The following is a 19784-nucleotide window of genomic DNA, read 5'->3' on the forward strand; positions in this document are numbered from 1 at the left end:
CTCTGGGTTCGCGCCCAGGCTCTGTCGCAGCCGGCCGAAACCGGGAGGTCCGTGGGGCGACGCACAATTGGCATAGCGTCGTCCGGGTTAGGGAGGGTTTGGCCGGTAGGGATATCCTTGTCTCAGTATGTAAAAATGTAATTAAATGTATGCACTCTACTGTAAGTCGCTCTGGATAAGAGCGTCTGCTAAATGACTAAAATGTAATGTAAATGTATATTATGTTAGTGTGATAGTATTTTAGGGTGGATGTGCCCCAGTTCTCTCACTATCAATCTCTCTCTCTCTCTCTCTCTAGGGAAAAACGACGGGTCCGTGGGTGGAAAGCACTACTTCCACTGTAACCCTGGTTACGGGGTGTTGGTGCGTCCTGATAGGGTGAGCTGTGGAGGAGTCGGGGGCGGGGCTAAGCAGAAGCGGCGACAGCAGCAGAAGCGTCGCAGTGCTAACCTATCTGGGTCCAGCCCTAACCTGGCTGCCCTCACTGCCCTAGCCAAGGGAGATGGGGCTGGGTCCAGTCGCAAGGGACAGAACCGCAAATCCTGGAACAGCTGAGAGGAGAGAGTAGCAGGGTTGGGGTCAATTTCAATTCAGGAAGAAAATGGACATTTTCAATGCTTCTCTGAGAGAAATGAACTGAATTGAAATGGTATTGAGCCCAACCCTGAAGGGTAGTCTTCTATGTCGAGTTCCATAGGGAGAAGAGAGATCTAGGGTAGTCTTCTCTGTAGAGTTCCATAGGGAGAAGAGAGATCTAGCTACACTGAACAAAAATATAAACGCAACAATTTCAAAGATGTTTAACACTTATTATAATGAAATCAGTCAAATTGAAGTGAATTCATTCTTAATTTATGGATTTCACATGACTGGGAATACAGATATGCATCTGTTGGTCACGGATAAGTCTTTAAAAATAAGTAGGGGCGTGGATCAGAAAACCAGTCAGCCAGCAGCATACCACCTTGCACCCCACTGCTGGCTGACCTATGAAGTCCTGGTCAGTCCCTGGATGGGAGACCAGATGCTGCAGGAAGTGGTGTTGGAGGGCCAGTAGGAGGCACTCTTTCCTCTGGTCTAAAAAATATCCCAATGCCCCAGGGCAGTGATTGGGGACACTGCTCTGTGTAGGGTGCCGTCTTTCGGATGGGGCGTTAAACGGGTGTCCTGACTCTCTGAGGTCATTAAAGATCCCATGGCACATATTGTAGGAGTAGGGGTGTTAACCCCGGTGTCCTGGCTAAATTCCCTATCTGACCCTCATACCATCATGGCCGCCTAATCATCACCAGCTTCCAATTGGCTCCCTCTCCTCTCCCCTGTAACTATTCCCTAGGTGGTTGCTGCAAATGAGAATGTGTTTTCAGTCAACATACTTGATAGAACAATGGTTAAATAAAATGAATTAAACCATTTTCCTCATGCAGCGCGACACATCTCCTTCACATAGAGTTGATCAGGCTGTTGATTGTTACCTGTGGAATGTTGTCCCACTCCTCCTCAATGGCTGTGCAAAGTTGATGGATATTGGCGAGAACTGGAAAACGCTGTCGTACACGTTGATCCAGAGCATCCCAAACATGCTCAATGGGTGACATGTCTGAGTATGCAAGCCATTGAGGAACTGGGACATTTTCAGTTTCCAGGAATTGTGTACAGATCCTTGCGACATGGGACCGTGCATGATCATGCTGAAACGGGAGGTGATGGCGGTGGATGAATGGCACGACAATGGGCCTCAGGATCTCGTCACGGTATCTCTGCGCATTCAAATTGCCATTGATAAAATGTAGCTGTGTTTGCTGTTCATAGCTTATGCCTGCCCATACCAGATCCTGGTGAGGACGACAAGCGTGCAGATGAGCTTCCCTGAGATGGTTATTGACCGTTTGTGCAGAAATCCTTTGGTTGTGCAAACCCACAGTTTCATCTGCTTTCCGGGTGTCTGGTCTCCGACGATCCCGCAGGTGAAGAAGCCAGATGTGGAAGTCCTGGGCTGGCGTGGTTACACGTGGTCTGCATTTGAGGCCGGGTGGACGTACTGTCAAATTCTCTAAAAGGGCGTTGAAGAAATGAACATTCAATTATCTGGCAACAGCCCTGTTGGACATTCCTGCTGTCAGCATGGCAATTGCTTGAGACATCTGTGGCATTGTGTTGTGTCAAAACTACACATTTTAGAGTGGCCTTTTATTGCCCCCAGCACAAGGTGCACCTGTGTAATAATCATGCTGTTTAATCAGCTTCTTGATATGCCACACCTGTCAGGTGGATGGATTCTCTTGACAAAGGAGAAATGCTCACTAACAGGGGATGTAAACAAATTTGTGCACAACATTTCAGAGACATTTCTGGGTTCTTTTTATTTCAGCTCATGAAACATGGGACCGACATTTTACATGTTGAGTTTATATTTTATGTTGAGTGCAGAAGTTCTGTCTCACTACTGCTGTACAAATGTACCACGGTCGTAGTCAATTCAGGAAGGACACTGAAATTCCAATTCCAAATTGGAATTTCAGTTTACTTCCGTAAATTGAACTGGAATTGATCCCAACCCTGGTCGGTAGTGGTGCAGCTGAAAACCACAACAATTCAAGAGATAAGAGGTGCACATTTAGCTCATTTTTAAAAGTCCAGCCATCGATGGACAGATAGAAGAGGGGCCCAGTTTATGATGCTGCATCAATGTGCAAGTCCATGTATCTTAAGCTTTCATACTGTTATTTCATATCATCTGAATGTATTTTGTTTGTTTTTTTGGTTACCAGTCCTGAGTGCCTTACATGGTCAGATAGGGCCTCTCAGCTTCTCATTAAAGTAACTAATGTGGTTAAGTAATGTCATGTGCTTCTGAAGCTTTTTTCACACTGCAGCTCTCTAATGCTCAAATCAATACAGACTGCGTTGTCTTACGTCAGATCGTGTCACTGCTACGCTCGTCCCTCCAATCTCAGTGCACACACACCACGTCGTGCTATACCACCACCCAGTGGGGAATATGTGTAATGACATTACCACAAATTATGTGCCTTATTTTATGAACTATGTTTATTAACGATGTTGGTAGAATAATCTCAGTGCACACACCACGTCGTGCTATACAAGTGTCTCAAATTCGATGTGTGTTTTCAGACTGTAGTCATTGGCTGACGTGGTTTTGCTGGTTGTCAAGGTAATGGCAGGCGTGTGTGCGGTGCTGTTGGCTGATTTGGTGGCGGTGCTCGTGTTTCCTCTCACTCAGAATAGCGTGCAGCAAGCTAAGTTGACTGACAACAATGCCTGCTATGTAAGTCTCCCAGTTGCTTTGCATGTTCAAAATCATAGCGTGAGAGCACGTATAAAGCGTCAAAGGATAAGATGATCCAAACATCAAAACGAGTCATTTTTGTCTTGCTACAGCGGTCAACTAGGTTGCTGTTTAGTTTGCTAGCACATACACTAATTTGTTTGTAAACAATTAACAAACTACTTAGCTACCACAAGTTTTAGTTGAAACTGTCAACCGAGTAGCAAGCAACAAGATGTGCCAAATAAGTCTTAAAAACCACTTGGAAGGAAAATAAACCAGATTTGACTGTTCAGACAGAAGTCATTGCCAGGAATCTGATTTATATCTGATTTCAATTCACCTACGAATGTGGCTTGAAATATCTGATTCCATGTGCTTTTTGGGTGTTCCGACTGCAGGGGGGAAAAAACTGATTAGAATCGGATATGCCTAAAAAAGAAACTGGATTTGAGTCACTTCAAACTGCTAGTGTGAACAAGGCTTTAGTGGGTATCATTGTATTGGAGTATATGGATGAACCCCAAATACGTGATGCCCAATGGGTTTCTCTAACTAACAAGTAGTGCACCACCCAGTGGGGAATATGTGTAATGACATTACCACAAATGATGTGCCTTATTTTATTAACTATGTTGGTAGAACAGTAAGGCCCTTTTTGTTCAGAGTTTCTGTTTTTTTTCCTAAGGGGGAATATACTGTATACTTGAACTTCTGAACAAGTTTGCACTCTGTCCATTTTTGTAATAATACTACTGAAACTCTGCTCTGTTTTATCATTCCGTGTATCATCTGTTTGATCTAGTGTGATTTGGGGATAATGTTGGGAGGGGTAGAATGCAGACCTGGGAGAATCAGAATGAAGTAAATGGATGAAGAGCTCTGCAATGGTTTAGATATTGGACACTGGGCTTGTTTTTAATTTATGTTTGAAAATGTTTTTATACTTGTGAAATTCAATCTGATCTGACTATGAATGTTTTTTAAGGCGGGCAATTAAAATATATATTATGGCGGAAGAGACAAATCTACATGATTTTGTTTTATATCAATATGGTGTTACAATAAACTTTACTGTTGATACATCTTTACCAAGTTTTAGAATTGTTTTGACTTTTTGTAGACGACGGGATTTTTTATTGTGTAACTAACCCTTCTATATGAATAGGAACTAATGCTTAAATCTCTTTGCATGCTCCAACTCCCATGTAACCATCATCCATCTTCCAAGGTTTTTCTGTCAATATGGCTTGTTGTCAGAGTTATGGGTAACTGCACAACTCCCATATAAAGCGTTTTTTTCTCAAAATTGCCGGGATGTCACATGACCTAGTTATATCAGTGCACTCATAACTTAAGCGGTATGACATTTATATTCGATCAAATAAACTTCCGAAATTCGACACTCATTACTCTCCATTTCAAAAACTCCTTGCTTGTTGACCAAATAACGGAAAAACGCCGTCTGCTGGAAGGAAACAGATTTTTCCTCCGAGTTTAGCCTCCTCCTCTACTAAACACATACGTGTTGCGTGTCAACATAAGTGGGAGGATCAACAGAATAATGTGTATGGAAAGAGAATCAGTTTACATGGGCATATTTGTTGCGACACAATACCGTTTTGCGTGGCTACAGAGCTTTACAATGTCTTGGTCGGCAGAGATGACGGTAAGGAATTTCAGTTAGGCTAACATTTTTGCCCTTCACGTTGTGCTGTGTCTTAGGTGTAGCTACCTACGTTGTTAGTAGCTGTATACGAGCTCTTTATTGCATGGTAATAATCTAAAAGACTAACATAGCCATCATCACCGAGAATCCTGTTTGCTGTGAGGGAATGGGGATGACGGGCACGTGGTAATGGCTGGAGCGAATACGTATACAGTTCCAGTCTTTTTAAAGTACACTGCTCAAAAAAATAAAGGGAACACTTAAACAACACAATGTAACTCCAAGTCAATCACACTTCTGTGAAATCAAACTGTCCACTTAGGAAGCAACACTGATTGACAATAAGTTTCACATGCTGTTGTGCAAATGGAATAGACAAAAGGTGGAAATTATAGGCAATTAGCAAGACACCCCCAAAAAAGGAGTGATTCTGCAGGTGGTGACCACAGACCACTTCTCAGTTCCTATGCTTCCTGGCTGATGTTTTGGTCACTTTTGAATGCTGGCGGTGCTCTCACTCTAGTGGTAGCATGAGACGGAGTCTACAACCCACACAAGTGGCTCAGGTAGTGCAGCTCATCCAGGATGGCACATCAATGCGAGCTGTGGCAAGAAGGTTTGCTGTGTCTGTCAGCGTAGTGTCCAGAGCATGGAGGTGCTACCAGGAGACAGGCCAGTACATCAGGAGACGTGGAGGAGGCCGTAGGAGGGCAACAACCCAACAGCAGGACCGCTACCTCCGCCTTTGTGCAAGGAGGAGCAAAGCCGAAGGAGTTCCCACATATTCTGAGCACTTGTTGGCTGCTTTTCGCTAACTGCTTTTCCTTCACTCTGCGGTCCAAATAATCCCAAACCATCTCAACTGGGTTGAGGTTGGGTGATTGTGGAGGCCAGGTCATCTGATGCAGCACTCTATCACTCTCCTTCTTGGTCAAATAGCCCTTACACAGCCTGGAGGTGTGTTGGGTCATTGTCCTGTTGAAAAACAAATGATAGTTCCACTAAGCGCAAATCAAAGGGGATGGCGTATTGCTGCAGAATACTGTGGTAGGACAGATTTCCACCGGTCTGATGCCCATTGCTCGTGTTTCTTGGCCCAAGCAAGTCTCTTCTTCTTATTGGTGTCCTTTGTAAGTGGCTGAACAAATGGGTGTCTCATGATAGTTTTGTTGAAAGACAGTCTGCATTGACTATTCCTCCCTCACACCTATCACCTTCATGGCTGTCTGGAACAAGCAATTGATTTGTGATTTTTAAGGTAACTGACAAGTTGCCAAACTTGACTAAAATTCCATTGAATAGACTGCTATCTATGACTGTCTGATAGAGTAGGAGGTAGCCTAGTAGTTAGAGCGTTAGGCCAGTAACCGAAAGGTTGTTCGATCAAATCCCCGAGCTGACAAGGTACAAATCTGTCATTCTGCCCCCCTGAACAAGGCAGTTAACCCACTGTTCCTAGGCCGTCATTGTAAATAAGAATTTGTTCTTAACTGACTTGCCTGGTAAAATAATAATAGGAGCATAGCCTTCTGTTTGACTCTAAAACCCCTGAACCGAAGCAGAAAACAAAGGCATTGTTGGACCCCAGAACATTTGTAAGAGTGGATCTGAGTAATGTCCACATTATGGACCACCACAAAGGTGAGTTGGTCAACAGATTTGGGGTCAAAAACTATTTCCTCAGTTTACCTGACATTTAGGATGAGGTGGTGGTCAACACACCACTGTATCCCTGACCTCTGACCTGTAGACAGTAGTGTCAGTGTCTACACATTTCGACCCAGAATGGACAGTATAGTTATCAGGGTGACTACTTGTATACTGTGTGACTAGGATGGGTGAACTCTCAACCTTGGGGGGGGGTACCGTTAAGGACCTTGGGCTCAGACAGGGTCTCGTTTACTAGCTCCTATTGGTCAGAAATAAGTGTTTCCACCTGATGGTATTGACTGACATCTGTCTGAGCTTACTGAGGAGGACGTGTAGCTGCAAGATGTTAAACGCTGAACTCAAATGGACCTTTTTAGATTTCGAGAAAATGAAAAGCTAAGGAATAATTTTTCACGTTTCTTATTGACTTCTCAAACCCAGACGGGTCTGTTTGGCAAGTGTTCCCGGAAATCTCGCGATGTTTCCCCTTGTGGGTTTATAAACTCTGTGACAATAAGCTTGTAATTGAAATCTAGCACTCCTGCTACAATCCGGCAGTCGATGTGTTGTTGCTACGGTTAATAAGTGGCATTTACCCCCCCCACACACACAGTTCAGTGGTGCGATTTAAACGCTGAACTCAAATGGACAAATAGCAGTGGCGCACACAGGCCTTGGGGTTCTCCAGATGTTGCCGGATGAGATGCACTATGTCGAGGATTGCGTCATCAGGGCCACGTTTGTATTTGTAAGCAAACTGACACAGGTTCAACAGTGTGTTTTAGTTTTGACTGACGCTTACACACCATGACGCTTTTCAATACACTGCATTACGATGCAGGTCAGAGCAACAGGTCTACTACTACTGTCGTTGTTTTTGTTTGCGGAGACAGAGTGGTGATGATTGCCTTCTTCCATCAAGGTAGAATCGTGTGAGAATGTACAGACTTCTGAAGGACAGGGATCCAGGCTGGTGGAAGTTCCTCTGCACAAAGCGGAGATGCCATCGGGTCCTGTTGTCAGTTTGCTTAAAGACTCTTGTGGACTCTCTAGGGTTAAATTCTAACTTGGGGTCACAGTCATCAATAACAAGGGTGTTGAGCATGTTAACACACATAGCAGAAAAGTCATGTCAGTAAAACTTTATGTAGAAGTCATTAAGTTCATTTGCCATTGTCTTTTTGTCTGTTGTGTTCAGTGGTTTTCTGATGGGAGTCATATTAGTGATGGATTTAGTTAACCCTTGTCCTTGAATACTCTTTATTCTAAGCTGGTTTGCTGCCCAAGGCTGTACATAGTCAAAGCTTTCCTTAATATTGGGTCAGTCAAAGTGGTTAGGTATTCTGCCACTGTGTACTCTCTGTTTAGGGCCAAATAGCATTCTAGTCTTTCAAATGTGTGAAGTAATTATTATTGACAAAGTATTTTTTGACGAAGATGTGTCAATTTCACGAGGTTGGAATAACGTGTTCAACTACCTAAGACATTGGCTCGAATCTAGTTTGTACCTTTTTAGATTTCGAGAAAATGAAAAGCTAAGGAATAATTTTTCACGTTTCTTACTGACTTCTCAAACCCAGACGGGTCTGTTTGGCAAGTGTTCCCGGAAATCTCGCGATGTTTCCCCTTGTGGGTTTATAAACTCTGTGACAATAAGCTTGTAATTGAAATCTAGCACTCCTGCTACAATCCGGCAGTCAATGTGTTGTTGCTACGGTTAATAAGTGGCATTTCCCCCCCACACACACGGTTCAGTGGTGGTGCGATTTAAATGGTCAAATGTACAGAGGCACATCGAGATAGAGAGCCAAGGTAAGATGTGATATATTTAGCTAGCTAACGTAAACTAGCTAGCCTATAGCTAAATTATTTTCAATGGTGGTTTAGCAGTTAGCTATATTACCATCTGGTAAAATAACTAGGCGCCCACTTAAATGTAACTGAAACAGTTGTCGTTTGGCGATTTTTAGCTAGCTAAGTGCATGAATAAAAGTCAGATAGGTAACTTAGTATTTTGAGTTTGCTAGCGAGTTAGCCAACAACCAAACAAGCAGTAGTTAGGTAGCTAGTTGGAAGTTGGTACAAAAACTGTTACTGTTACTGAAAACAGAGCTAGCGAACGTTGGCTAACTAGCCCTTCGGATAGACTGACCTACCAAGTAAAAATAGACTGGCATAACTAGCTACAGTAGCAGTAACAGTTTTTGTACCAACTCCCTTTGTTTACCATAATTTCCAGCGAGGTAACTAATGCATTGCAGAATGACTGTAATGTTAGCGAATGTTTGACACTCATTATTTGGGGATTGAATCTGGGCGTTGTGAAGATGTGCAGCTTTAACCACATAAATATTCGAATTAGAAAACTTTATTGTCCACGAGGCAGTTAATATACGCACCCAGCTGTTTGCAGTTGTAAGAAACACAAACAAATAGTGTAATTATAGAACGCTAGTCGATTTATATTAAGCTAAGTGAAAACAGCCTCGCTGTCATTGTTGCATTGACTGAACGCAAATGTCTTGTTCCAGCAACAACAATGGTCTCCTTCAGTGACAGGGGGCTAGGTTGTGTGGAAAGAGAGCAAGAGATGACTCAAGCAGCGACGTAAACTATACAAGTGGACGTTACACACGGCTTATCACCTTTTAACAAAACCAAACATTCAAATATCGTTTTATAGAAGGTAAAGTAGAAACACAAACCAGTCCGTGTATTAATACCGGTATATCGTAACATCTGTTTGCCGAAACACCATGCAGAGAGAACTGTTGCTACGTGCATCTTTGGAACATGTGTCTACTGATAGAAAGATCTAGTCATGTTGCCTCACACGATGGAAAAATATGCTGCAGCCTGGTTGATTCTATTAATCTCTTCTACCCTGAACTTCTTATGGAAAACCATACAGAGAGATGCTTGGCCTGTGGAAAACCATACAGAGAGATGCTTGGCCTGTGGAAAACCATACAGAGAGATGCTTGGCCTGTGGAAAACCATACAGAGAGATGCTTGGCCTGTGGAAAACCGTACAGAGAGATGCTTGGCCTGTGGAAAACCGTACAGAGAGATGCTTGGCCTGTGGAAAACCGTACAGAGAGATGCTTGGCCTGTGGAAAACCGTACAGAGAGATGCTTGGCCTGTGGAAAACCGTACAGAGAGATGCTTGGCCTGTGGAAAACCGTACAGAGAGATGCTTGGCCTGTGGAAAACCGTACAGAGAGATGCTTGGCCTGTGGAAAACCGTACAGAGAGATGCTTGGCCTGTGGAAAACCGTACAGAGAGATGCTTGGCCTGTGGAAAACCGTACAGAGAGATGCTTGGCCTGTGGAAAACCGTACAGAGAGATGCTTGGCCTGTGGAAAACCGTACAGAGAGATGCTTGGCCTGTGGAAAACCGTACAGAGAGATGCTTGGCCTGTGGAAAACCGTACAGAGAGATGCTTGGCCTGTGGAAAACCGTACAGAGAGATGCTTGGCCTGTGGAAAACCGTACAGAGAGATGCTTGGCCTGTGGAAAACCGTACAGAGAGATGCTTGGCCTGTGGAAAACCGTACAGAGAGATGCTTGGCCTGTGGAAAACCGTACAGAGAGATGCTTGGCCTGTGGAAAACCGTACAGAGAGATGCTTGGCCTGTGGAAAACCGTACAGAGAGATGCTTGGCCTGTGGAAAACCGTACAGAGAGATGCTTGGCCTGTGGAAAACCGTACAGAGAGATGCTTGGCCTGTGGAAAACCGTACAGAGAGATGCTTGGCCTGTGGAAAACCGTACAGAGAGATGCTTGGCCTGTGGAAAACCGTACAGAGAGATGCTTGGCCTGTGGAAAACCGTACAGAGAGATGCTTGGCCTGTGGAAAACCGTACAGAGAGATGCTTGGCCTGTGGAAAACCGTACAGAGAGATGCTTGGCCTGTGGAAAACCGTACAGAGAGATGCTTGGCCTGTGGAAAACCGTACAGAGAGATGCTTGGCCTGTGGAAAACCGTACAGAGAGATGCTTGGCCTGTGGAAAACCGTACAGAGAGATGCTTGGCCTGTGGAAAACCGTACAGAGAGATGCTTGGCCTGTGGAAAACCGTACAGAGAGATGCTTGGCCTGTGGAACACCGTACAGAGAGATGCGTGGCCTGTGGAACACCGTACAGAGAGATGCGTGGCCTGTGGAACACCGTACAGAGAGATGCTTGGCCTGTGGAACACCGTACAGAGAGATGCTTGGCCAGTGGAACACCGTACAGAGAGATGCTTGGCCAGTGGAACACCGTACAGAGAGATGCTTGGCCAGTGGAACACCGTACAGAGAGATGCTTGGCCTGTGGAACACCGTACAGAGAGATGCTTGGCCAGTGGAACACCGTACAGAGAGATGCTTGGCCAGTGGAACACCGTACAGAGAGATGCTTGGCCTGTGGAAAACCGTACAGAGAGATGCTTGGCCTGTGGAACACCGTACAGAGAGATGCTTGGCCAGTGGAACACCGTACAGAGAGATGCTTGGCCAGTGGAACACCGTACAGAGAGATGCTTGGCCAGTGGAACACCGTACAGAGAGATGCTTGGCCAGTGGAACACCGTACAGAGAGATGCTTGGCCAGTGGAACACCGTACAGAGAGATGCTTGGCCTGTGGAACACCGTACAGAGAGATGCTTGGCCTGTGGAACACCGTACAGAGAGATGCTTTGCCAGTGGAACACCGTACAGAGAGATGCTTGGCCAGTGGAACACCGTACAGAGAGATGCTTGGCCTGTGGAACACCGTACAGAGAGATGCTTGGCCTGTGGAACACCGTACAGAGAGATGCTTGGCCTGTGGAACACCGTACAGAGAGATGCTTGGCCTGTGGAACACCGTACAGAGAGATGCTTGGCCTGTGGAACACCGTACAGAGAGATGCTTGGCCTGTGGAACACCGTACAGAGAGATGCTTGGCCTGTGGAACACCGTACAGAGAGATGCTTGGCCTGTGGAACACCGTACAGAGAGATGCTTGGCCTGTGGAACACTGTACAGAGAGATGCTTGGCCAGTGGAACACTGTACAGAGAGATGCTTGGCCAGTGGAACACTGTACAGAGAGATGCTTGGCCTGTGGAACACTATACAGAGAGATGCTTGGCCAGTGGAACACTGTACAGAGAGATGCTTGGCCAGTGGAACACTGTACAGAGAGATGCTTGGCCAGTGGAACACTGTACAGAGAGATGCTTGGCCTGTGGAACACTGTACAGAGAGATGCTTGGCCTGTGGAACACTGTACAGAGAGATGCTTGGCCTGTGGAACACTGTACAGAGAGATGCTTGGCCTGTGGAACACTGTACAGAGAGATGCTTGGCCTGTGGAACACTGTACAGAGAGATGCTTGGCCAGTGGAACACTGTACAGAGAGATGCTTGGCCTGTGGAACACTGTACAGAGAGATGCTTGGCCTGTGGAACACTGTACAGAGAGATGCTTGGCCTGTGGAACACTGTACAGAGAGATGCTTGGCCTGTGGAACACTGTACAGAGAGATGCTTGGCCAGTGGAACACTGTACAGAGGGATGCTTGGCCTGTGGAACACTGTACAGAGGGATGCTTGGCCTGTGGAACACTATACAGAGGGATGCTTGGCCAGTGGAACACTATACAGAGGGATGCTTGGCCAGTGGAACACTATACAGAGGGATGCTTGGCCAGTGGAACACTATACAGAGGGATGCTTGGCCAGTGGAACACTATACAGAGGGATGCTTGGCCAGTGGAACACTATACAGAGAGATGCTTGGCCAGTGGAACACTATACAGAGAGATGCTTGGCCAGTGGAACACTATACAGAGAGATGCTTGGCCAGTGGAACACTATACAGAGAGATGCTTGGCCAGTGGAACACTATACAGAGGGATGCTTGGCCAGTGGAACACTATACAGAGGGATGCTTGGCCAGTGGAACACTATACAGAGGGATGCTTGGCCAGTGGAACACTATACAGAGAGATGCTTGGCCAGTGGAACACTATACAGAGAGATGCTTGGCCAGTGGAACACTATACAGAGAGATGCTTGGCCAGTGGAACACTGTACAGAGAGATGCTTGGCCAGTGGAACACTGTACAGAGAGATGCTTGGCCAGTGGAACACTGTACAGAGAGATGCTTGGCCAGTGGAACACTGTACAGAGAGATGCTTGGCCTGTGGAACACTGTACAGAGAGATGCTTGGCCTGTGGAACACTGTACAGAGAGATGCTTGGCCTGTGGAACACTGTACAGAGAGATGCTTGGCCTGTGGAACACTGTACAGAGAGATGCTTGGCCTGTGGAACACTATACAGAGAGATGCTTGGCCAGTGGAACACTATACAGAGAGATGCTTGGCCAGTGGAACACTATACAGAGAGATGCTTGGCCAGTGGAACACTATACAGAGAGATGCTTGGCCAGTGGAACACTATACAGAGAGATGCTTGGCCAGTGGAACACTATACAGAGAGATGCTTGGCCAGTGGAACACTATACAGAGAGATGCTTGGCCAGTGGAACACTATACAGAGAGATGCTTGGCCAGTGGAACACTGTACAGAGAGAGAAGTGCATTTGTTATTGTTCTTAAACACAGCGAAATTATTGAGATAGGATCAGATAATGCTTTCAAGGTGACTGTGTGTGTTGCTGCTGTCCCCCACAAAATTGTGCCTTCCGCCCATTCTTTCCTCTCTCTCTCTCCCTCATGCCTTTTCTCCCCTTCTCCTCTCAATGTGTATTTTTTCTTCTCTCACCCCCCCCCCCCACCATTCCTCTCTCCCTCCTCTTCTCCAGGATGTCTCATTACACAGACGAACCTCGCTTCACCATCGAGCAGATCGACCTGCTCCAGAGGCTGTGGCGTACGGGCATGACCAAGCAGGAGATCCTCCACGCCCTGGACACCCTAGACCGGCTGGACCGCGAGCACGGGGACAAGTTTGGACATCGCACCTCCTACGGGGGAGGAGCGAGCAGCTCTGTGTCAGACCCCAATTGCACCACCTCCAACAACACTGCAGCCACCACATCCTCTACGACATCCTCTTCCTGTAGTATTATTCATAATAATGCCGCTGGTGGGAGCAGCCATGTTAACAACACCACCCTGTCCTCTTCCTGCGCCAACTCTACCGTCGCACAGACCCAGTACCTCTCGCCGCGCGGGGGGCTGTCGCCTAGCAACAGCTACGACACCTCCCCACCGCCCGGCCTGCCCTCCCCAGTGTCACTGGTCACCATGGCGCAGAACGGGGGGCGGGACAGCCTGGTGGCGACGCCCAATGGGAAGCTCTCGCCGCCGCGGTACCCGGTGAACAGTGCAGCGGCCGCCAGGGCGTTCGGGTTCGAGGCCACGGAGGAGGAGCTGGAAATCGATGACAAGGTGGAGGAGCTCATGAGGTCGGTGATGATGGGGGTTAGGGGTCAGGGCGGGGTCAAAGTCACACACCAGCCTACAGAAATCTAGCCTGAAATCCAGAATCTGTTTTGTGGTAACTTGTCACGCCTTATACTCCGTGTCATGCCAAACATAGGAGTGGCAAGGATTTAGCATGACATGGAATACAAGTAGTGGAATGATAGATTATCAGAATGGTAGCCAGGCTAACAGGGATCCTATGCAATATGTCATTTTATACACCAGTCTACCACCATCAGGACTATATCAGTTTATACACCAGTCTACCACTATCAGGACTATATCAGGTTATACACCAGTCTACCACCATCAGGACTATATCAGTTTATACACCAGTCTACCACTATCAGGACTATATCAGTTTATACACCAGTCTACCACCATCAGGACTATGTCAGTTTATACACCAGTCTACCACCATCAGGACTATATCAGTTTATACACCAGTCTACCACCATCAGGACTATGTCAGTTTATACACCAGTCTACCACCATCAGGACTATATCAGTTTATACACCAGTCTACCACTATCAGGGCTATATCAGTTTATACACCAGTCTACCACTATCAGGACTATATCAGTTTATACACCAGTCCACCACTATCAGGACTATATCAGTTTATACACCAGTCTACCACTATCAGGACTATATCAGTTTATACACCAGTCCACCACTATCAGGACTATATCAGTTTATACACCAGTCTACCACTATCAGGACTATATCAGTTTATACACCAGTCTACCACTATCAGGACTATATCAGTTTATACACCAGTCTACCACCATCAGGACTATATCAGTTTATACACCAGTCTACCACCATCAGGACTATGTCAGTTTATACACCAGTCTACCACCATCAGGACTATATCAGTTTATACACCAGTCTACCACTATCAGGGCAATATCAGTTTATACACCAGTCTACCACTATCAGGACTATATCAGTTTATACACCAGTCCACCACTATCAGGACTATATCAGTTTATACACCAGTCCACCACTATCAGGACTATGTCAGTTTATACACCAGTCTACCACTATCAGGACTACCGTAATTGCTGGACTATTAAGCGCACCTGAATATAAGCCGCACCCACTGAATAAAAAATAAAAAAAATGTATTTTGTACATAAATAAGCCGCACGTGTCTATAAGCCGCAGGTGCCTACCGGTACATTGAAACAAATGAACTTTACACAGCCTTTAAACGAAACACGGCTTGTAACAAAAATAAATAGGCTTTAACGAAACACGTCTTGTAACAAAAATAAATAGGCTTTAACGAAACAGGCTTGTAACAAAAATAAATAGGCTTTAACGAAACAGGCTTGTAACAAAAATAAATAGGCTTTAACGAAACACGTCTTGTAACAAAAATAAATAGGCTTTAACGAAACACGTCTTGTAACAAAAATAAATAGGCTTTAACGAAACAGGCTTGTAACATTTTGCTGTTTCCAACGTCTTATCATCGACTCATTAAGGCTCCCGTGCAGCAGCTCTATTTCCTTTTCCAACAGCCAGATCGATCGCCTTCAACCTGAAAGCTGCATCATATGCATTTCTCCGTGTCTTTGCCATGATGAGGGTGACAAAATGACTACCGTAATCAGAATGATGGAAAGTTTGAGCGCGCTCGATTTACGTCACATTATGTGCTGGTGCTCAGTTTTTTGGCGGCATGAATCTTGTGAAAGCGGGAAAAATCCATAAATTAGCCGCGTCATTGTATAGAGCGCAAGGTTCATAGCGTGGGAAAAAAGTAGCGGCTTATAGTCCGGAAATTACGGTATATCAGTCACTCCAAAAAAAAACATGAACACATTTAGGTTACCACTCTCACTACATACCACTACATTCCACTCTCGCTTACATTCCACTCTCGCTTACATACCACTCTCGCTTACATTCCACTCTCGCTTACATACCACTCTCGCTTACATTCCACTCTCGCTTACATTCCACTCTCGCTTACATACCACTCTCGCTTACATTCCACTCTCGCTTACATACCACTCTCGCTTACATACCACTCTCGCTTACATACCACTCTCGCTTACATTCCACTCTCGCTTACATTCCACTCTCGCTTACATTCCACTCTCGCTTACATACCACTCTCGCTTACATACCACTCTCGCTTACATACCACTCTCGCATACATTCCACTCTCGCTTACATACCACTCTCGCTTACATACCACTCTCACTACATACCACTACATTCCACTCTCGCTTACATTCCACTCTCGCTTACATACCACTCTCGCTTACATTCCACTCTCGCTTACATACCACTCTCGCTTACATACCACTCTCGCTTACATTCCACTCTCGCTTACATACCACTCTCGCTTACATTCCACTCTCGCTTACATACCACTCTCGCTTACATACCACTCTCGCTTACATTCCACTCTCGCTTACATTCCACTCTCGCTTACATTCCACTCTCGCTTACATACCACTCTCGCTTACATACCACTCTCGCTTACATACCACTCTCGCATACATTCCACTCTCGCTTACATACCACTCTCGCTTACATACCACTCTCACTACATACCACTACATTCCACTCTCGCTTACATTCCACTCTCGCTTACATACCACTCTCGCTTACATACCACTCTCGCTTACATACCACTCTCGCTTACATACCACTCTCGCTTACATACCACTCTCGCTTACATACCACTCTCGCTTACATACCACTCTCGCTTACATACCACTCTCGCTTACATACCACTCTCGCTTACATACCACTCTCGCTTACATACCACTCTCGCTTACATACCACTCTCGCTTACATACCACTCTCGCTTACATACCACTCTCGCTTACATACCACTCTCGCTTACATACCACTCTCGCTTACATACCACTCTCGCTTACATACCACTCTCGCTTACATACCACTCTCGCTTACATACCACTCTCGCTTACATACCACTCTCGCTTACATACCACTCTCGCTTACATACCACTCTCGCTTACATACCACTCTCGCTTACATACCACTCTCGCTTACATACCACTCTCGCTTACATACCACTCTCGCTTACATACCACTCTCGCTTACATACCACTCTCGCTTACATACCACTCTCGCTTACATACCACTCTCGCTTACATACCACTCTCGCTTACATACCACTCTCGCTTACATACCACTCTCGCTTACATACCACTCTCGCATACATTCCACTCTCGCTGCCATACCACTCTCGCTTACATACCACTCTCGCTTACATACCACTCTCGCATACATTCCACTCTCGCTTACATACCACTCTCGCTTACATACCACTCTCACTACATACCACTACATTCCACTCTCGCTTACATACCACTCTCGCTTACATACCACTCTCGCTTACATACCACTCTCGCTTACATACCACTCTCGCTTACATACCACTCTCGCTTACATACCACTCTCGCTGCCATACCACTCTCGCTGCCATACCACTCTCGCTGCCATACCACTCTCGCTTACATTCCACTCTCGCTTACATTCCACTCTCGCTTACATTCCACTCTCGCTTACATTCCACTCTCGCTTACATACCACTCTCGCTTACATACCACTCTCGCTTACATACCACTCTCGCTTACATACCACTCTCGCTTACATACCACTCTCGCTGCCATACCACTCTCGCTGCCATACCACTCTCGCTTACATACCACTCTCGCTTACATACCACTCTCGCTGCCATACCACTCTCGCTGCCATACCACTCTCGCTGCCATACCACTCTCGCTGCCATACCACTCTCATGATTTAAGACCGTCTTTCTGATCTGATGCAACAACCACACAGCCTCGTTTGACCGGCCTGATTTTGTGAAATTTAAGTGAATTGATCCACGTGTCAAATTTCACAAAAAACAACGTTTTATTGGAACAACTGTGCAGATACAAAGTTTGGTAACAGAATTACAGTAAAACCGCTCCTCTTTTAAATTTTTTTTTTTTTATGCTACAACCTCTTTCCAGAAACTCACATATTTGCTCTGAATTAAGATTCAAAGATGTCTGCAGAAAGAATGGGGTGTCAGCTATGACGTCACACCTTGAGTTATAAAACATCTATTTAGTTTATTCTACTACAGTGAAGTGGATTTACAAGCGGTAACAGAATTACATCATGGGGTCCCTGATCTGTACTATACAGAAATTAATAATTAAGGATATGAATAGCATTCTATTCATGGTGACGATCCCTAAATTGGTACAAAGGTAGAAATATGCAATATCTTTCTTTTGAATATTTGGGTATTATTCTACACTCTGGCTTTTATTCTAATGAGCTCCCCCCCCCCCCCCAAACAAGACCACATTTGGTTGCTCCGGACGGGACCAAGTCTGAACCAATCATAGATGTCTATGTTTGAACATCATAGCACAGTAGATGTGTTCAGTACACGGTACTCTACTCTACTGTAATGTTCTCTACTGTCCTGTCCAAACTTGTGAAACACATAACACTATAATTGGTTCAGATTTGGTCTGGTCCAGGGCGGACTGACCACAGAGAGAGAGAGAGAAAAGCCATATTACAACCTATGTTGTAGTAATTGTTATTTATTCTATAACATATTAGTTCATACGATCACTGTGATATACAATAAGGCCATGACAACAACAAGATAAGTCACACACAGTGGCAGAATAAATCCAACTACACATAGTGTCTGTTTTGTTTCTTTACAAAACCGGAGAGCAACAAGTCCACAAAGCAAATATTGCATGTAACAAACAGTTGCATTACCTGCAGCGTGGTCACACAAGTTAAAACGTGTTCAACAGTTTTACTAAACAACTACGGATTTTTCGAACCACAAGTCAGCGCTAAGACAACGGGAGCACTGCCTCAGCTATTCCAGAACCATTTCAACTTCAACATTTTAAACATCATCAAATCAACAAGGCAATATACAGTTTCGTGGAAAAGTCTTTATCCCCTTTCAGACTTTCTCTCTTTTTTTCATGTTTTTGATACTGAATGTTATCAGATCTTCAACCAAAACCTAATATTAGATAAAGAGAACCTGAATTTACAAATAACAACAAAAAAAAATGATGCTTATTTAATTTACAAAGTTATGCAACACCCAATTCCCCTGGTGTGTAAAAGTAATCACCCGTTTACACTCAATAACCGGTTGTGCCATCTTTTAGCTCCAATGACTGCAGCCAAACGCTTTGTGGAAGTTGTTGATAAATCTCACATCGCTGTGGAGGAATTTTTCTTCCATGCAGAACTACTTCCTAACTCAGTTGCCGGAGAGGAAGGAAACCGCTCAGGGATTTCACCATGAGGCCAATGGTAACTTTAAAACAGTTCGTTTAATGGCTGTGACGGGAGAAAACTGAGGATGAATCAACAATGTTGTATTTACTCCACAATACTAACCTAATTGACAGAGTGAAAAGGAAGCCTGTACAGAATATAAAATATTCCAAAACATGCATCCTGTTTGCAACAAGGCACTAAAGTGGCAAAGCAAATAACTTTTTGTCCTGAATACAAAGTGTTATGTTTGGGGCAAATTCAATATAACACACGGCTGCATCATGTTAATGGTATGCTTGTAATCGCTAAGGACTGGGGGATTTTTCAGGATAAAACAATAATGTTGTGGCCCAGTTGGTAGAGCGTGGCACTTGTAACGGCAAGGTTGTCGTTTTGATTCCCACTGGAGACCAAACCATTTGAAAATATATATATA

At 45.1% G+C, this 19784-nt stretch overlaps 2 protein-coding genes across 4 annotated transcripts in view; both read left to right on the plus strand.

Annotated features, from left to right (window-relative positions):
- LOC129817805 (kinesin-like protein KIF13B) overlaps nt 1-4380 on the plus strand; it is an 89666-nt gene extending 85286 nt beyond the window's left edge. The window contains exon 42 of the mRNA XM_055873376.1: nt 299-4380. Coding sequence (XP_055729351.1) covers nt 299-555 — 257 coding nt within the window. The 3' untranslated portion in view covers nt 556-4380. The remainder of the gene's footprint in view (nt 1-298) is intronic.
- A 415-nt stretch (nt 4381-4795) lies between these two features.
- The window catches only part of LOC129817804 (homeobox-containing protein 1-like), a 42552-nt gene continuing 27563 nt past the window's right edge, over nt 4796-19784 (plus strand). For 2 of the 3 annotated variants that reach the window (XM_055873373.1, XM_055873374.1), the window contains exons 1-2: nt 8226-8420; nt 13414-14019. In XM_055873373.1, the coding sequence (XP_055729348.1) occupies nt 8380-8420; nt 13414-14019 (647 nt within the window). In that variant the 5' untranslated portion in view covers nt 8226-8379. Of the gene's footprint in view, nt 4959-8225; nt 8421-13413; nt 14020-19784 lie in introns of those variants that run through there. The other variant, XM_055873375.1, reaches the window with a different exon arrangement.

Source organism: Salvelinus fontinalis, chromosome 20, assembly GCF_029448725.1.
Source record: "Salvelinus fontinalis isolate EN_2023a chromosome 20, ASM2944872v1, whole genome shotgun sequence".
In the NCBI taxonomy this organism is placed as follows: domain Eukaryota; kingdom Metazoa; phylum Chordata; class Actinopteri; order Salmoniformes; family Salmonidae; genus Salvelinus; species Salvelinus fontinalis.